Here is a 16,660-nt window from a genome sequence, read left to right as displayed (position 1 = left end):
CTTCGGTCGTGAATGATTTACGGCAAACGCGAAATGATTTATTGCCACCCATTTATTTAACCTTTTAAGGGCTTATCCTCCCCGGCGGTTGTCCCGTCCACGGGTCCGGGTGGTACTTGTTTTTTTTTTATCCCCGGCAGAGCCTACTGCAGGATTCCAAGTGCAATGCAGTGTTTGTGCGCCCTCCTGCGCGCCGGGAATGCCGCTAACAATTAGACGCGAACAGTCGCAAAGGTTTTACGGCTTCGTGTCTTACCTGCAGCGAGCGGGAATCCGTGCCAGGACGACGCTTTCCCGGCTATTGGAGGGAAAAAACGAGGGCTCGACGGAAGTAAAACAAAAAACAAGAGAATGAAAGATCATGGTTTGTTGGTGCTATCAGGGCCAGGCGTTTCCCGGTTTGGCCAGGATTTACTGAAGACTGTGAGCTGGCATAAAATCGAGTATTTAATGGTAATGTCCTTGCCCTCCTCAGGTCCCTTCTGCCACTCCGTATTCCACCGTCCTTAGACCATATTGTCCCGTTAGCCAAACACCGCGGGACGATTGCCTGAAACGAACACACTGATTCCGTAAACGGTCCCAAGGAAAGCGATTGTGCGTGTGTTTTTTCTTTCTCAAACACTCTCCTTGTCTTGTCTTGTTTCTTCCCGCGGTTCAATTGGGCTTTTCACGGGAAAAGGGTTCAGCGGTCCAGCGCAACGATGGGACGGACGACTTTGCTTGTTTGTTTTGTGTTTTTCCTGCGACTTCTTGTCGGGTTGTCTTGTCTTTTCGGTCGGGTTTTTGGCTGAAGTGTACCTTCTTCACCCTATTCCGCTATTCATTTGTTTGTCTTTCACTCCGGCCCTCCATTGGCCTCTGCGCCGGCAAAGGGATGCAATTATCCTGCTCGCTGTGTTTGACACTCGGCGTCCCTCGCGGTTCCGATCCCATGTTGTTTGCCAACCGAAATTCGGCGTGAGTCGGGAGGTTCGCTTTGCGCCAAAGTGACAAATGGAAAAAATATTCATATTAGCTTGACGTGCCAGAGAAACTCTCTTTTCCACACACACACACAGTCACGAACTTGGTGGAAGACAAAAAAAACGTATTGTTTCCCAGAAACAACAACAGCCCGATGATTGCGTCAATCCGGTTGGCACGGTGGAAAATGCAACAATTTATCCTAGCCCATAATCGGCCCGGGCAAATGTGACATTTATGCGTTATTAATTGCCCGAAGATCTATTTTTCACGCCATCCCAGCGCTGTCGAAGGCGCCGAAATGATTGATGCTAAGCAAACCGACACGAAATGGTTAATTAAAAGGAAACTTCCGAACAGCTCTTTTTAGTGCATCAGCCTAAGCGTTCCCAGGGCGATGTTGAAGGTTTGGTGCGGAGCTACCGCGTACGATATGTTGTTGCAATGTAGTACATTATACGTATGATTTATGTGTTTGATCTCTTATTGATTTTGGAAGCATTTTTATAGGAGTTTGATTAAGATATCAGGGCTTAAAAGCAGCAACAATGCTTTATTGTAGAGATATATTTCATTACAATGACATTTATCAGAGGTAAATCATATGTTGCATCTTCCCAGTAACATGTTTGATCTTTCCAGAATATGTTTAATCTTTCCATTAACAAATCTCTCCATTAACAATTCCGAGTTAAATACCTCGTATTTATTCAGCATTGAAATAGGTAAATTCGTAAGGAACAATTTCAGATTTTACAGTTTAAAAATAAACATAAAAGAAAATATGTGCATAAACGATAAATTAAAAATGAAACGTTTTAAGTTCATTCGCTGAATGCCAACCGTTAAGCAGAAGAAGAAAACAAGAGATACTACTGTCAGATCACTGCTTCTTAATTAGCAGCGTATGCGTCCTTTCTATCTTTAAGCAACCGAATCAGAATCGTGCGAAGAAAAAACTGCCCAACAGTGAAAAAATATCTTCTTATAGCGAACAACCTCAAACCGCTGATGGAAACATGAATGTCAAGCATAAAAAAGCCTTGCTCGTTTCTAGCAACAATGTCACACCGTCAACATTACGCCGTGCGGGATGAAAATGAACGCCACGAACAAACGATGGACGACACGCGAGCTTTTGGTACCGGCACCGAAGGACAGAGTTGGGAAGCAAAAAACAAATCTTCTCCATCCGCTTATCGCACTATCATCGCCGCTCAAGGCGCGACATGCATACGCCTTCGGCCCCAAAACATCATATCTTTCCGCGTATCTTCAAGTGGCTGCGTATCGGTTTCAACGGGTGGATTTGTTTTTTATTCTCATGGTCCCACCAAACTCTCGTTCCGTCCATTTTCATTGCGTTGAATGGGCTTCCTAATCGAATCGATTGCACCGTGTTAACGCGTCGCCGTCGTTGGAAGGAAAAACTACCAGGCCACGGTGAAAAGTGATCGCGGAACGTCACTCCGGGAGTACGGTTACCACGAAAGGCACTGGTTTCACTTTCAGGCCGTCCACCATCTGCCGTTGGGCCTACCGTAAACCAAGGCGTTTTATTTGTGTGCTCAATGCGTGTGACAACAATCACCTACACGGGAGCAATCCGTTCGTTCGAAACGTTGGAAGCCCATGTCGTCCGGAACCGGAAAGGTCGGCCATCGGCAAATTGGTCTCCATCGGCGGACCGGTGGACGATGACAGCCGTTCGCGGTCAACTTACTTCCGTGCGCTGCAACGATGCACTCTCGTAGTTCATCATGTCGTATGCACTTTATTGCCCAACCCTCCCTCCCGTCCCTCGTGCGATATGGTGCTTAATTTTTCCTAATCGAATGACTTCGTGCTGCGGCGTGGTACGTTCGATGCAGGACGTCTGCATCCGCCGAGTGCATCGTCATCGGGCCAGAAAGGAAGCACCTTTCTGCGGCACGACGGCACTCCGTTTGGTAGGATTTTGAAATGTTCCTCACAATCTTTTTTCTGCTTCTATCGGCTTTTCGCGACTCGCGGCATCACCATCGAACGGACGACGGTTGCAATGCCGCGAACGAACGCCTTTTGCCATGGTGCAGCCAGTTCATTGTGCACATTTGATGAACTGGCTGGTCTGCATCGAGGGAAAAAGAACTCCACCGTCCGATGGCAAAGGATTTCAATTTTTACCCTCAACGCCTCCCGAAGGAGAAGAGGCTTTATAGGATTTTTTTCCCGGCTCGATTCGATTCTCCAAAGGATGTGATTTTTTCTGCCACCGCTCGGAGGTTGTTTGCGCCAAATTCACACGCCCTCGCATCGCGGAGTACCATTGCATCGCGTGGTTTTCGAGTGCACGGCTCGGTTGCAGATCGTGATGCAACGCGATGCAATGCAACGGTTTCGGGGCGACGTTTAGTGCAGTAGGCCGGACCGGAAGTGCCGGGTCGCCGCGAATAGGTTGTTCGGAAGTGGCAGATTGATGGTTGTTTGTTGTGTTCTTTCTTCTCTTCTTTCGTTTCGTTTTCGATGCGCGTCCTGTTGCATCGTTGCACGGAACGAAAGTGCGTTTAGGGAATCCAATCGTTTGAGCGTTTTTCAGTACATTTTTTTGCGGTTTCCCGGTAGCGATCAAATTGATGACATTATGCGATTATTAGTGTCTTTTTTTCGCGGTGGATCGGAATGGACGTTTGGAACCCGCGCGGAGGAAATGAAAGTACATGTTTTTTACGAGGTTTTTCTTTGTCGAGCTGTTTTTTCTCTGTCGATAAAAGACATCCGCAAAAGAGTAGATATTTGAGTAGCAAGTGATGACACTATGAAGTGACAATGGAGTTAAAAGCCTTAATTGGATTTCCCTCACGTTCAACAAGTGATTTGTAGATGGTTGTCCATTTAGAGACTCTACGGGGACAATAGGGAATGGGACTAGGTTTGATTGTAGAGCGGTAATGAACGACGTGTGTAGTTATTTGTGAACATTTGTGAATAAAAACAGATAAAATAACTGTGCAACATGCTCTTACATTAGTTGATCTACCGAATTTTCATTTTTTAACATTTAAATGGACGTTTTCTAAATAAATAGTTTAAAGCACAGTTTTGAAGCTTATTTTATCACTAAAAGAGTAACATTTTATTAATTGATTCCTTTACTGCGGTAAGTTGATGATTTTTGTTGCACAATGCTAGAAGCTGCGCCTTAGAAACAAAAGTGTAGGTGTTATGTTAATGAATAAAATGGCTTTGAGAATGTTTGTTTTTTCGAGCCACTTAAAAAAGCATATCGTCATCGTTTGAAAGTGAAAACTATCACAAGTGTATGTTAATGTAGCAAACTTTTGAGAACACTAGCATCAAAAACAATGCTTCCTTGATGGAAGAGCACTGACTTCCCAAAACTGCATCGAAACCAGCCTCAAGCGCCGCCAGCTGTAAATTACGTCCACATTGGCTCCCCAGAAACCTCAAACGGTGAAGCCTTACTTATGTTCTGTTCCCTCTCCCTCTTTCGTCCCTCGGACAACGGTCCCCTCAAACGCCGCCGCTCGTTTTTGCACATCCGGTCCGGCAGCATAAATTATGCGCTCGTCTACGATAAATCGCGTGTGTCTCGTGATTTTCTGCGGTGCGCTGGTTCCCTCCTTGGGGTCGCTTTAATGTTGGTTCATGATGTGTTTTTTTCCTTGTTTCGGGACCTTGACGCACACACCCGCGCACAACGTCCCGAGCGACCTCCCACCGGTTCCAAGAAACCGACTGGTTGCGTGGCATTAAAAAAGCGAAAACCACACAGACACACACTTACAGCCGGGGACGGGAAGCATGGAAGGAAGGGGACACAGGGGGAGAAAAGCTGCACACGCTGCCAAATCCCATCACAATGCAATTTCGCGAATTCGTGCCCCGTGGCGAGCGCGAAATGCACCTGAGCCGACCGAAAAAAAGCCGTCGAGCGGAAGCGGTACGCTGGTTTTCCTCATTATCTGCCTTACTTTCCACATCGCCAACGTAACCCTCCCCGGAGATGTCGTCCCGAGGCGTCGTTTTTGCGTTGCAGAAGGGAGGTGCTAGCGTCCGTAGTGTTGGTCGTAGTCATTTCTGCGGTTCTTGCACACGAAAGACGGAATCGTGTGCTTGAGTTCTTCCTGTTTGGACGTTCAAATTTGGGCGCATTTTGGGGAGCCTTTTTTCACCCGAAAACCCACCACCATGACGTTATGCCGTTTTTAAAACCATTCTTTTTTGTGAATTTATACTCCGATCTGGGAAGCAGCGTCACTTTTCCACGATAGGCACAACTTTTCGTGAAACCAAACCGCGAAAATGTGTTTCTTTACTCTCCTGTGTCTGAAGCTGACACCGGAAAATGAAGAACTTCGGGGTGGAAAGCAGATACGTTGGCCAACGTCATCAGACTCGTCGATGATAAGAACCACCACCTCGGGGCCGGTTAGCGACCAAACACCAAAACATTACTCGCACATCTTGCCTTTATTATCCACCGCTATCGTTATCATCATTATGGCAACGCAGCGCAGCGCATATTTCCGTATCGCTTCAGTAATTTCGGTTGCGTTTTGCGGCGCATTTTGGGGGTTGCCTCGGTTTTTCCTCGCGCTAGGGAACGCGTTTTACCGTTGCCCCCCCGGGGAAAGTTGGGCAGAGGTGAGTCGAAGGTCCCGCCGGTAGCATTAAATGCACTCTGCCTGGCGGTTTTTATTCCAGCAACGTTTCCGCGAGTTCTTGGGCAGGTTGTTGTACTGTTTTGTTGCACACAGACCAACGCACCTTCACCACGGACACAACGCTAATGAGCGAATTGCCCACTCCATGCCCTTTCCCTTCGAGTCCTGGGCGCGCACGCCCTCCCAAAAGTGTCCCACGGGCCAAATGGCCGCCGAAGCGTGACGAACCGACCACTTCTGGCCCTCTCTTCTCAATGCCTGGTTGGGCCGAGGTGCGCCTTAGAGAACAGTTTTCCTTTCTTTCGACGTATGCGTGCACCGTTTTGCACCATCTCACGGACGATGTTGCGCGAATAATTATGCTCAATCGAAGCACATCGCACCACTTTTCCTTCCGCGTGCACGTCACCCTCCTTCATTCGGCCCGATGATGGCAGAAAAGAAGTCATTAGTGGTGCGAGATCAGCGAAAAGCACGCCACTTCATTCCGTCGCGAGCCATTATCATTCCGCGCCCCGTTTATCGGTTGTTTTCCAAAACCGAAGAAAAACGCCAAACCCTCGGGCGGCGCCACGACAAGGGAACAGGTGTTAACAATGTTGTTCAACAACATTGCTCCGCTTTTTCAGTCAAAGAACGGACCGCGCATTCCCTAGGCTCGTGTTCTATTTGGACTTGTTTGTGCGAAGGTAATTTGCGGTATGCGCTTTATGTTCGGCGCGTTGTTCAGGTCGCGGTTTTTTTTCTTTATGGTTAACGTCCGAATCCTGGTGTGAAACAATTTGTAACTAGATCGTGTAATGAATGTTGTACGGCGGCTCTCGAGTCGGTCGTTGAACATCATGTAGAACATAGCCATTAATGTGCACCTCGATCGGGCTTGGTTTAATGCGTCAAACGCCGAAAGGGAAGGGAAATTAATAAGTATAAATGGGAAAACGGGTGTCACTCATTGTTTTAATTATCATTAAACTGAGAAATGCTGTCCTCTGTGTTTTTAATGAACTACTATATGCTTCTAGGCTTCACTATATGTGCTGCGAGAAGTCATCTTGCTGAACCGAAACGGCCAAAAGAGTACATAAAGAAGCAATTCAATTAAGAAATTGTTCTATTTATTTTAAGACATATTTGTTAGTTTAATTTGTAATTTTAGTAAACTAGATACTAGAAAATATCTCAAAATATTATATGTTTTAAGACATCCTTAAAAAATCCTTATCCTTAAAAAATTGTTGCAACCATTTTAATTTAAAAAGGCCAGGTGAAGTAGCCAATGTAGTAGCAGTAGTGTAGATTATATTTAAAATAAGTTTATATCATGGCACAAAACTTTTAATACCTAATAGTGAGCTACAAAAGTATAATGGAAGAAAGAAATAGTTGGGCAATACATTGAACAAATTTAACACGATCCCAATTCTTCCTTAAATCATACAAGTAGTACAAATAGTAGACCGACCGAGTATTTATCGACTTCACCTAGTGGATACAAATATGGATAAATGTATATGATGTAACAACTAAATGTTGTAGCGCTCAATAGGTCTATAAGAGAAAAAATTCCACTCTACTTTTAATGTTTAACTCCTGTCAGTAATACACTAATGAATTGTAATGATGGAATATTGGGCAAAATTCTAGATTACCATTTGTCCACGAATCTATACATAATTTCTTGATTTGTTTCTAAGCAAAAACAAGATTTTCATATTAAAAATATTATTGTTAACTTTGTTTTTGTGTTTTAATTTATGGCAATTTTTAAAAAATCTAACAATTTATAACTGATCAGTAGTAAATTATGTTTGGTTGTTTGTAATGCTTGCATAAAGTTAAAGATAGATCAAACCAGGTGCACGTCTAGAAGAAATCTTTTTTTCTTTCTGAAGTTTCTAGAAATATGGCGGCGATGTTTCTGATGAGACCATTATAAGATGTTGCTGAATTGTTGATTGAAGAGGAACCATGAATAAGAACTTGAGAAAAAGTACTCCTTTTCGATCCAAAGAGATGAATTCAGATCGCGGACTAAGCGTATGTCCAGAGGGGTTTCGCCATATACCTTTTCTTGTGTGTGAATACATACAGGCGCGATCTGGGGAAGACTACCGCCAGCATCCCTATCCCGCCGAGCGAGCAATTTCCTTCCCATGCCGATGGTCTCGACAGTCCACCCTCATCAAGAAGGTGGCGTGAGGGGTTTCGACGAAGGAAGAGAAAAAGGCCGCTATTTCCACATTTGACCGTTTTTGCTCGTGTGTTTCGTCGCCCTCCAGCCCTTCAAGGCGCGCATTTCTCCTTCGCCTCGCCTCGTATACTTTCGCCAGCGGAGTTTTCCCACTTTTCTTGCCCGGCTTTTCCCCCTTATGTTTTATACGCGCCACATGACGCGCATTCCACGCTGGACAATATTGAAAAGACCCCGCGAGCATGGGTGGACTTTGGCGCAACCCTTCGCTGGCTCGGCTGCTGTGCGCTGTTGCCGCTTTTCCGTCTTCCGTCGTCCCTGGCCGCCCGCTTTTGGCACAACTCCGGGGAAAAGGAAAAACAGAGCGAAAGCAAATGCGTCCCTGCCTGCCCAGCTTGACCCACGCGCGTCCTTCGGGTGGACTTTTGGGCGCAATTTCCCCGCGTATGCCACGTCTTACCCTGGTTTCGACTCCCCCTTGAGACTTTTCCACCATCACCGCTACCATCACCACCACCATCCATGCATTAGTTTGCCTGCGGGCGGAAAATGAAACCGGTCGTCGTTTTTCTTCGTCGCTCCTAAGACACAGCAGGTGCCTTTCGGGCGGGGTTGGGGGAAAGAACGGACTGCACGTGTCTTGCCGATACGCTTTTCTGACCCGCCGGACCTCATCCCGCCCGTGCCCCGTCGGCCCACTCACCCGCCGACTTCCCCACACCCGAAACGTGCAGGATCGCGTCGGAATGGAAAAGCACTCCCCGGGCGCACACTTTATTCGCAATCGATGTCCTGGACGTCCGGCTTGGGGTGGAAAAATACATACCGACAGTGCCGGAATGGGGGCAGGGGCGAGAAAATGGTAACGAAACACAACTAGACCGGTTTTCACGTGCCGGCCTGCCAAAGAAGCCTAGCGTTGGGCAAGCGAAAGAAGTGAAGAAAGAACATCCACAAGTAAAAAACATGGAAAAGGAAAAACCGTACTCTAAACATCCGTCTGCACACACACACACACACACACACACACACGTGCTCGAGGGAAACTGAGGTGGGGGGCTAGCGCGAAAGGAAAATCTCATCTTGCGCGCATTTCGCTGCTTGGCGTTGGTCACCGCAGTTTCCTCTTACGTGGAGGAGGAAAAAAACAAACAGAAAAACCATCGCCTACCGGGGTTTTTTCCCATTTGAAAAATGAACGAGCGACATGCGGGAGGATAAGGACAAAAACAAAGAGAAAACACTCCATCTTTTAGAAGGTGGAAAATGTGGAAAACTGCGGAAAGAAACGAACCACCAGCTTCCACATACACAAGGGAAAGAAAGGAAAAATAATGTACCGGCATAATGCGGGGCACTTTTCACGGGGCGGCGGCAACGGCGGTGAAGGAAAAGCGCGAAAAAGGTGGACACGGAAAGGCAGCAAAGTCCTGCCTATGCTGCGGCCGTGTGTGGAATCGCCGCTTTGTCGGCCACTGGCGATAGGCAGGAGATATATGTTGGGATTCCCGGTTTTCCCTTTTTTGTGAGTGAGCATTTTTTTTTTCAGTGCTCCAACTCGATGGAGATTTTTCCTTCTCTCCATCCGCGGACCACCTGGGCCGCCTCCAGGGTCGCTTTTCTTTCCAATTTATCCTTCTACACAAATTCAACCTCCGCGGATTTCCCTTCCTTTCCGGTGCACAAAATAAGATGATCTACGCTGGACCTTACCACCTCACGAAAACTCACCCCACCCCCGCTGCTGTGGGAGGGATTTTCTTCCGACGTGTCGGTGTTGGATGTAGATTTTTTTTCTTTCTGTCAAGCCCTGGCTATGCTCTTCGACATGCTCGCTCGCCAGCAGATTCACTTCTTGTTTTTCATCTTTTCCGCTTTTGGGACGCTGCTTTCCACGAACGAACTTTCCCACTTTGCGATTTTCCAAGGACGGTCGCGCGGAGGCGACAGTTTTTCGCTGGTATTTTTTTCTTCAAGTTTTTCTTCACTCCGTTTTTTCTCTTCCCTCTTCTAGACCGTCATCTTGTTGTTGCGCGATTCGTTTGCCTTTGTCCTTCCCTTTCCACCCCCAGCATGGCTCCCTAATGGAGAGTGGTCCATCCCAGAACATGCGAAAGGTCCTTGCGCATCAGCATCCCCACGTCGTTCTCTAATGTGTGTGTGTGTCCTTTCGTTCCCTTGGTGATGTGCTGGTCAAGCCGCTGTCATCCTCACCTCTCCCACAATGCCCACTATCGCCCCTCGGGGATTACTCGACCCCAAAACCAGAGCTTCTTCATCTAGCGTTTGTCCTTTTTCCTTCCCTTTGCCTTCACGGCTAGCTTTCCACACATGAGAAAATGTCGATCGTAGCGTGAAGTTGGGAGAATATGGCGGGGTGGGGGATGGAAAATGCGCGCTTTGCAAGAACCGGACACTGGCACAGGCCGGACAAGGATTGCACGTAGAAGGGCGATTTTTTTTCCGGAAGAGAGGTAGATTTTTCGCTGTCGCTGATTTGAAGATGTCCCCGGGTTTTTCTCCGTTTTCACCGCTCCCCAATCGGTGGTCCGTTTATTTAACTTAACTTTTTCCTTTCGAAGACGTGTGTGCATTTATCGGAGCCCGCCTCCAACGTTTTCTTATGTCGTCCCAAGCAGGGAGACGTCTAAAAAGGAAAAAAATGCCCGACAACGACCGCTGACGGATCGCTGCCGCGATGGTCCAGTTTTCGTCGATGGAACTCGGATGGAAAACAGTGAAACGAAAGCGGGAGAAAAAACACGAAGCAAAATAAATAAAAGGTCGGCTATCGACAAATGATGCCCTGAAGGGGTGTTCGCCGCGAAGCGAGGGATCTTTTTCGCTGAAGAGAAGTGGGTGAACCAAATGCAAAAAAAAACCAGAAAAGAAAAGTCGGAAAAGGTAGGCCGTGTTGGGAAGGGAAACGAATTTCCGGTCCGAAGAAGAGGCGGAAAACAAGCAGGACGTCGGGCGCATTATCTCGATGAACGCAGCGGCCAGCGGAGGACGCTTCAAGGATTCACGGAGGAGGCGGTGGGAGGTAATGTACACATACACACGTGAACGTATCCGCCGGCAGCGGGAAAAGAAAAATGGAAATGTATACTAATACGAATTTACACTTGAAGTGACCGAGGATTGGGAAAAGCCCTTCGAGACGTTCGAGACGGGAAAAACGCATGGCAAGAAAGGACGGAACAAAGTAAAAAAAAATCCCTAACTTCCTTTTTCGAAAGGGAGACCAATCAACAGAACGGAATAATATACGGTAGGACCGATGTAAATGAGATTTTCGCGTTATTTCCCTCCACTGCCGTGTCCGGACCGCACGCACTGCATCCCTTTGCGTCAACCCATTCCGCGGGAAAGCGGCGTAAGGAAAAAGGGGGCCCACTTCGGTTTCGATTTTGTATTTGTTGCCACCACCTTTTTGCCGATTGCGATTGCGTCCACCGGAGAGTAATCATTTTTCCTCCAAGACCGAAACCGAACCGGAAGGTGGGGGAATGCGTAATCAGGGCCGGTGGACGAAGGGCAGCGTGTTTTTGTTTTCCCTTCGGACGGTGTTTTTCTTTGTGCTGTGTGTGGCTCGACTTCCACTTCTACCCGCTCGTCGGCCGTTGGAAGGAGCGGACACAACTCACGGAAAGGATTCGACCGGGCGAAGGAAAATGTGTGCGAAAAATGGAAGAAATCAATCAGAACGCCGGCCACCGGAACACGTGGCATTCCCGGCGGTATCCACCACGCGCGTTCCCGATCCGGTTTCTGCCTTCTGTCGAGAGCGAGAGCTGGAAGTAGATGTCGCAGAAGGTATCGGAGCCAATCGGGATGTATTATAAATTCGATCCCTAGCTCTCCCCGGGATTTCTCCTCCTCCCCGAAGGGAGGTGGGAAGAAAAAGGTAGCCTTCCCTAAAAGGATGCCAAAGACGTACGTGCGCCTGGTTCGGTGCCAACGCAACCCTTGCGCGACCGTCACTACGCTGACTACGTAATCGGAGGCGCGTTTGATCCAAGCCTTCGCTTCCGGGACTATCGATCCTGTGCTTGGATGTTTCGCACCAACGGTCAAAGTATATCCCGGTTTAAAACCGTGACGGGATCGCACACACACACAAACACACACACACTCACTCACACGCACTCCTCAGTGGCGCGTCCCCTCATCCATCAAAGTCGCCCGGGCGATCGATTCGCTGACCAGCGGGAAAAAGGGTCCCGGTGGTTCGAAAATAATGCTAGCACCTTCGATTCGCTGCGCCGCAATTAATCATTACAGTGCGGTGTAATTGAAAGGATAGCGCCTTCCCCGATCGGCACGGGAAAATCGGGCGAGGTCGATGGTCATCAATTTGATAAATCGCTTTCAGGCGCAGGAGCAAGAATAGAGAAGGCAGTGAATCGCGGTCAACAGAAGGCAGGATCCAGTATTTGCTTAACGGTTCTCTTCAAGACAAAGAATTGACCGGGAAGAAAATGTAGAATCCACAGCGTGAAGGTACATGTACTTATAGTATGTTTATTTTTAATAATGTGTGGAATTGTTCTTCTCGCAATTTTATGAAATTTAACAACTGCACATTATTGGTCCACATTGTTTGCCAATTATACCTCAGGTTATCTACTTTTTCAGTTGAAACCGGAGGACATAATACTTTTAATGCTTTTACATAAAACCATAAATACGCAGAATTACAGTTTTCGATAGTTTTAAGTTTGAAAAAAAGAACATCCTGGATGTAATTCAAATTCTTTTTGATTTAGAAGAATGAGAATATCCAGCACCACTGCAGTGTGATTGAGTAGATGTATCTTCGAACATTTTTTCAAAACTTTAGTAAGTTTAGTTTTAGAGGTTGTCTTTTTAATCAAATTGATGCTTTTTTTACATTGTAAGCATAATTGTGAGACATTATTTATTCCTTATTGGTTGGAAACATTATTAGAGTAGAACATTTCTTTCATCATTTTCTTGAAAGCATTACTTCTACAAAACATTCCTGATATGTTTTTAAAATGTACCAAAAAGGTCTTAACTTATATTTTTACTGTGCGATTAATTAAATTTTAATATCCTGAGGCGTGTATGTTTGCAATATTACTTGCTTGTCGATTTAAAAAAAATAACAAAAAATCAAACTAATTAGAATCCTCCCTATCCTTTCTTATTTCTCGCTTACCTCTGCGACACTTTATGAGAGTTGGATCCTTTTATTCCGAAAGACACGTTTCGGCAACACCGACTTTGAGACTAGCAAAAGACACGATCCAGTCAGACATCGTTATCAATTCGTCACGAAATTGAATTTTCTTGTTTTTTTTGGATACCTTCCTAAGGATGCCAATATTTTCATGCCTTTTGTCGCGTTCCCAAAACCGTCCGGTGCGAAGATGATGAAAGTGTTGCTTTTCGTTCGCAGGTCTCCTGGAGTCTCGTGTTTTGCGTGTTTCGATGGGTTTGGGTTTTCTTCACGTACGTGAAAACATTCATTCATCGAAAATGACGCCCAGAGGAAGGTCAACAGTGTCTCGATCTAATTCTGTAGTAATAGTTCTTTCGGTTGGCGTGGCCCTCGCCTCTTGGTTCGGGCAATTCTTTCGATGGTCCATTTATTTCCACACGCAGGAACCGGTACAGCGTTTGAGGCTAGGTTCACTTGTCGTAGAACTACCAAGATGGATGTTGCCTTTCCCCAGAGCCTGCTCTCTACTGCCTGCTCTCGCCTATCTCGGCCACTTACAGTGTAACGAGTGGGGGTTATTTCATTTTTGTTTTGCCTTCACGCTTCACGTGAGATGTGCGATGAGAAATTGGCCCTTTCATACATTTACCGTTTTCGGCACGAGACACTCGTGGTTGTGTTTCGTTTAGCCCACGTTGCATCATTTTTTTATACTAAGTTGTTTCTTCAGGACTCCAACGTTAGTTGTGTTTTAATCGTTAAACAAAAATAAGACTATGAACATCTTTAAGAACAGTCCATTGTTGTACAAAAACGGCAATTTAGATATATCTAAATAATAATTTCTTTTATGATAATGTACTTAGTTTAACATGACATTCAATGCAATTATTTTCAGATATCAACATTATCCAATTGTGTCCGAGGTTCCCCTTTCCTGTGATGAATTTTACACATTTATAGCTTCTTGATGTAACAGCTGTTTCATTCATTGCAACCCGGATCGAGCATGATCGAGAACATCTCGCCGATCGCTCGCATGCAGTTCTTCCGCCCTGAGAGATCTTCACAATACTGGACAGATCTGAATGCGAGACAAGCGATTCTGCGATCCTCAGCAATTTCGTACCAATGAAGTAACCTGTCCTACTGTCAATCTTTAAGACATCGATGATGCCATCGTCATCAGTCGCGTCTTTCACGAATAAATTTGAGTGTATAACCTTAAAGGGCCCGTGCAGAGTAAAGACAAGAAGGCTGCTTATTCTTGGCTAGAAATGAAACATACAGGAAAATTTGCACGCAAAGGTGGTGTGGTTTTGTTTGGCTTTGACATGCGACCCAACACGCAACGAGTTTTTGCAAACTGGTTATAATGGTTTGATGATAAAACTCATGCATATAATTACAAAATCATTAAAAACAAAACATGCCCGGAGGTCAACATGAAGATAGGAATTAATCCAATAGCAAATGATTTTGTCAAGTGTGATCCTTGTTTACTAACAAGCTAACATCATTAATAAAAAAAAATTATGCGACGCAGGAATCTAGTTACACATTCTTCAAAAATAGCAAATAAAAATAACGGTATTTACTATGCTACGTTATTGTTTACCTTTTAATTTGTTTCTGATTTTTTAAAGAAAACATGCAAAATAAAAGAATAATATGATAGAAAACCTTATTTCTCCTTTTTCAGTACAGAAAAGTGAAAACAAAATGCCACTTAAAAATAATAAGAACATAGTCATTCATTCAATGCAAACAATTTTAACGGTCCAATAAGATTGAACGAGTTTTTTCTGGTCATATTTTTAAGCAATTACAGTACGTTGGTTACAGTATATTTTTGGATCATTAACTATCGTGAAGCAGTTGTTGGAAGTATCTGTTTTCTGTGCTTTAGGCTAAATGTCCTACAATCGCACCGTACATCCCAGCTGGCACTCAATCGAAAACGAGCCGATCGGGAAGGGAAGCCTTCAGGAGGCAGGAAGGAAAAAAAACCTGGCGCTGTAAAATAATACGGCGATTATTATTATTTGCGAACACACGATACATTCAGCGGCTGGTCGGTGCGTGCGAGGAAAAACAAAATCCACCTAGCAGAGACCCGGGACGGTCGGGATACCGAAAGCGAAAAACGCGACCCCCGTTCACTTTCGGGCTGGGGAGAGGAAAAAATGAACGAAAGAAGTGAGGAAAAAGGGAATGAAACGGAACAGATCGTCCGCCCTGGCGAGGGAGCGATCAGCTCCGTTGGGCTTCGCGGCGACACTTTAGCCGCCACCATACAGGGAAGCACCGTGGACGTTGCCGTCACCGTCGTCGCCGTTCGTCACTTTATACGCGCTCTATTTCTTTTATTACTCGCCCCGAAACGCGACGCGAAACCCCCTTGTTCGCAGGGCCCTCTGGGTCCCGCTGCTGCCTCCCCCGAAAAAGGGCCACCCTGCGGGGAAAACGGCGAAGCGCCATCCGCCAACCGCCAACTTCGGCAAGTGCAAGTGCACCGGCTGCCAGCGAGGGCGCGCTCGGGATGGCTTCCTTCAAATCGAAGCCCTCGGCCCTGGGTGTGTGAGTGTGCAATTTTTTTTTTTTTGTTGTTTGCCCTAACCCAGCTACTTTTCTTTGTTTTCGCAACATTTTCGCTCTCGTGCACCAACCAGCTAACCCCTCGAAAACCGTGGAGGGTGTTCCAGCGGTATTATGATATTTTCATTTTACTCTTTCCCCTTTTCGGGCCCTTTCTCGCTGTTTTTTCTCTGTGCCGCTGTTGTCTTTAGCGGGTGCGCTTTTCGTTGCTTTTTTTCTTTCCCGTTGGGAAGGCGATCGCGATAGAATTACACGCGAACACAGCGAGCGAGAGTCTTGAAAGAAAAGATGAGCGAAAAAAGGGGTAAACCGTCGTTGCATAAAAGCGAAGGGTAAAAATTCGGAGTCAGTCGTTGGCGGTTGGGGTAATGAAGCGGGTGAGGAAAGGAAAGCTGCAAAAAACAACCGCCCAGCGGACACCGACACCGGCTGACGGATGAACCACGCCAGAGCGCGACGCGCATCGCAAGACGCGTAGCATAAGCGCAGCATAAGAGGCCCGCAACTCGCCGCAAGTCGTGCGTCTCCCACCCCCTTTGTGCGGATGTTGTCTTTTTTTTGAGTCTTCGAGGTTCTCAATTTTTCAGCCCCTTGGACAGTCACAGGAAGCCTCCACCGCCGTCATCATTACCATCGGCTTCATCATCATCAACATCGTCATCAACAGCACCGATCATCGACGTCTTCAAAATTGCAGCGAGAAGACGGTGGCAGCCATGCGTCACCGCTTGCGGCAGCATACACTCAAACAGTCACACACATGCACAAAGGCTATATACTTCGCCCCATTTCCCCCCAAAAACCAAGCCCTTCCGGATTTTCCTAGCGCCAACTGTCGCGCGGGCTCTCCTGCGCGTGATGCGTTCTTGATCGACGGACGAAGGAATAAAGAAGCCGTGCCTAAAACACGCCACACCGCAGAAAGGGTTGACCGCGAATCGCGTGAAGGGGTTGCGGACGAGACAGGAAGGAAAATTTGCATCAGGCTCGGACGCCCGAAAGCTTCGGGAATTTTGGGCCGCGAAAGGGGTTTCTTAATAACGTTCGGCA

The 16,660-nt window shown here is 46.5% G+C and overlaps 1 protein-coding gene across 1 annotated transcript in view; it reads right to left on the bottom strand.

Moving 5' to 3' along the window:
- The window catches only part of LOC131262706 (coiled-coil domain-containing protein lobo), a 48,609-nt gene extending 45,881 nt beyond the window's left edge, over nucleotides 1-2,728 (bottom strand). Inside the window, exon 1 of the mRNA XM_058264770.1 lies at nucleotides 2,690-2,728. Within this exon, the coding sequence (XP_058120753.1) occupies nucleotides 2,690-2,728 (39 nt within the window). The remainder of the gene's footprint in view (nucleotides 1-2,689) is intronic.
- Nucleotides 2,729-16,660: the final 13,932 nt, after the last annotated feature.

Source organism: Anopheles coustani, chromosome 3 (genome assembly GCF_943734705.1).
Source record: "Anopheles coustani chromosome 3, idAnoCousDA_361_x.2, whole genome shotgun sequence".
Taxonomy (NCBI): Eukaryota; Metazoa; Arthropoda; class Insecta; order Diptera; family Culicidae; genus Anopheles; species Anopheles coustani.
The sequence above is the reverse complement of the archived record's forward strand: the minus strand, read 5'-3'. Positions and strand labels throughout refer to the sequence as shown.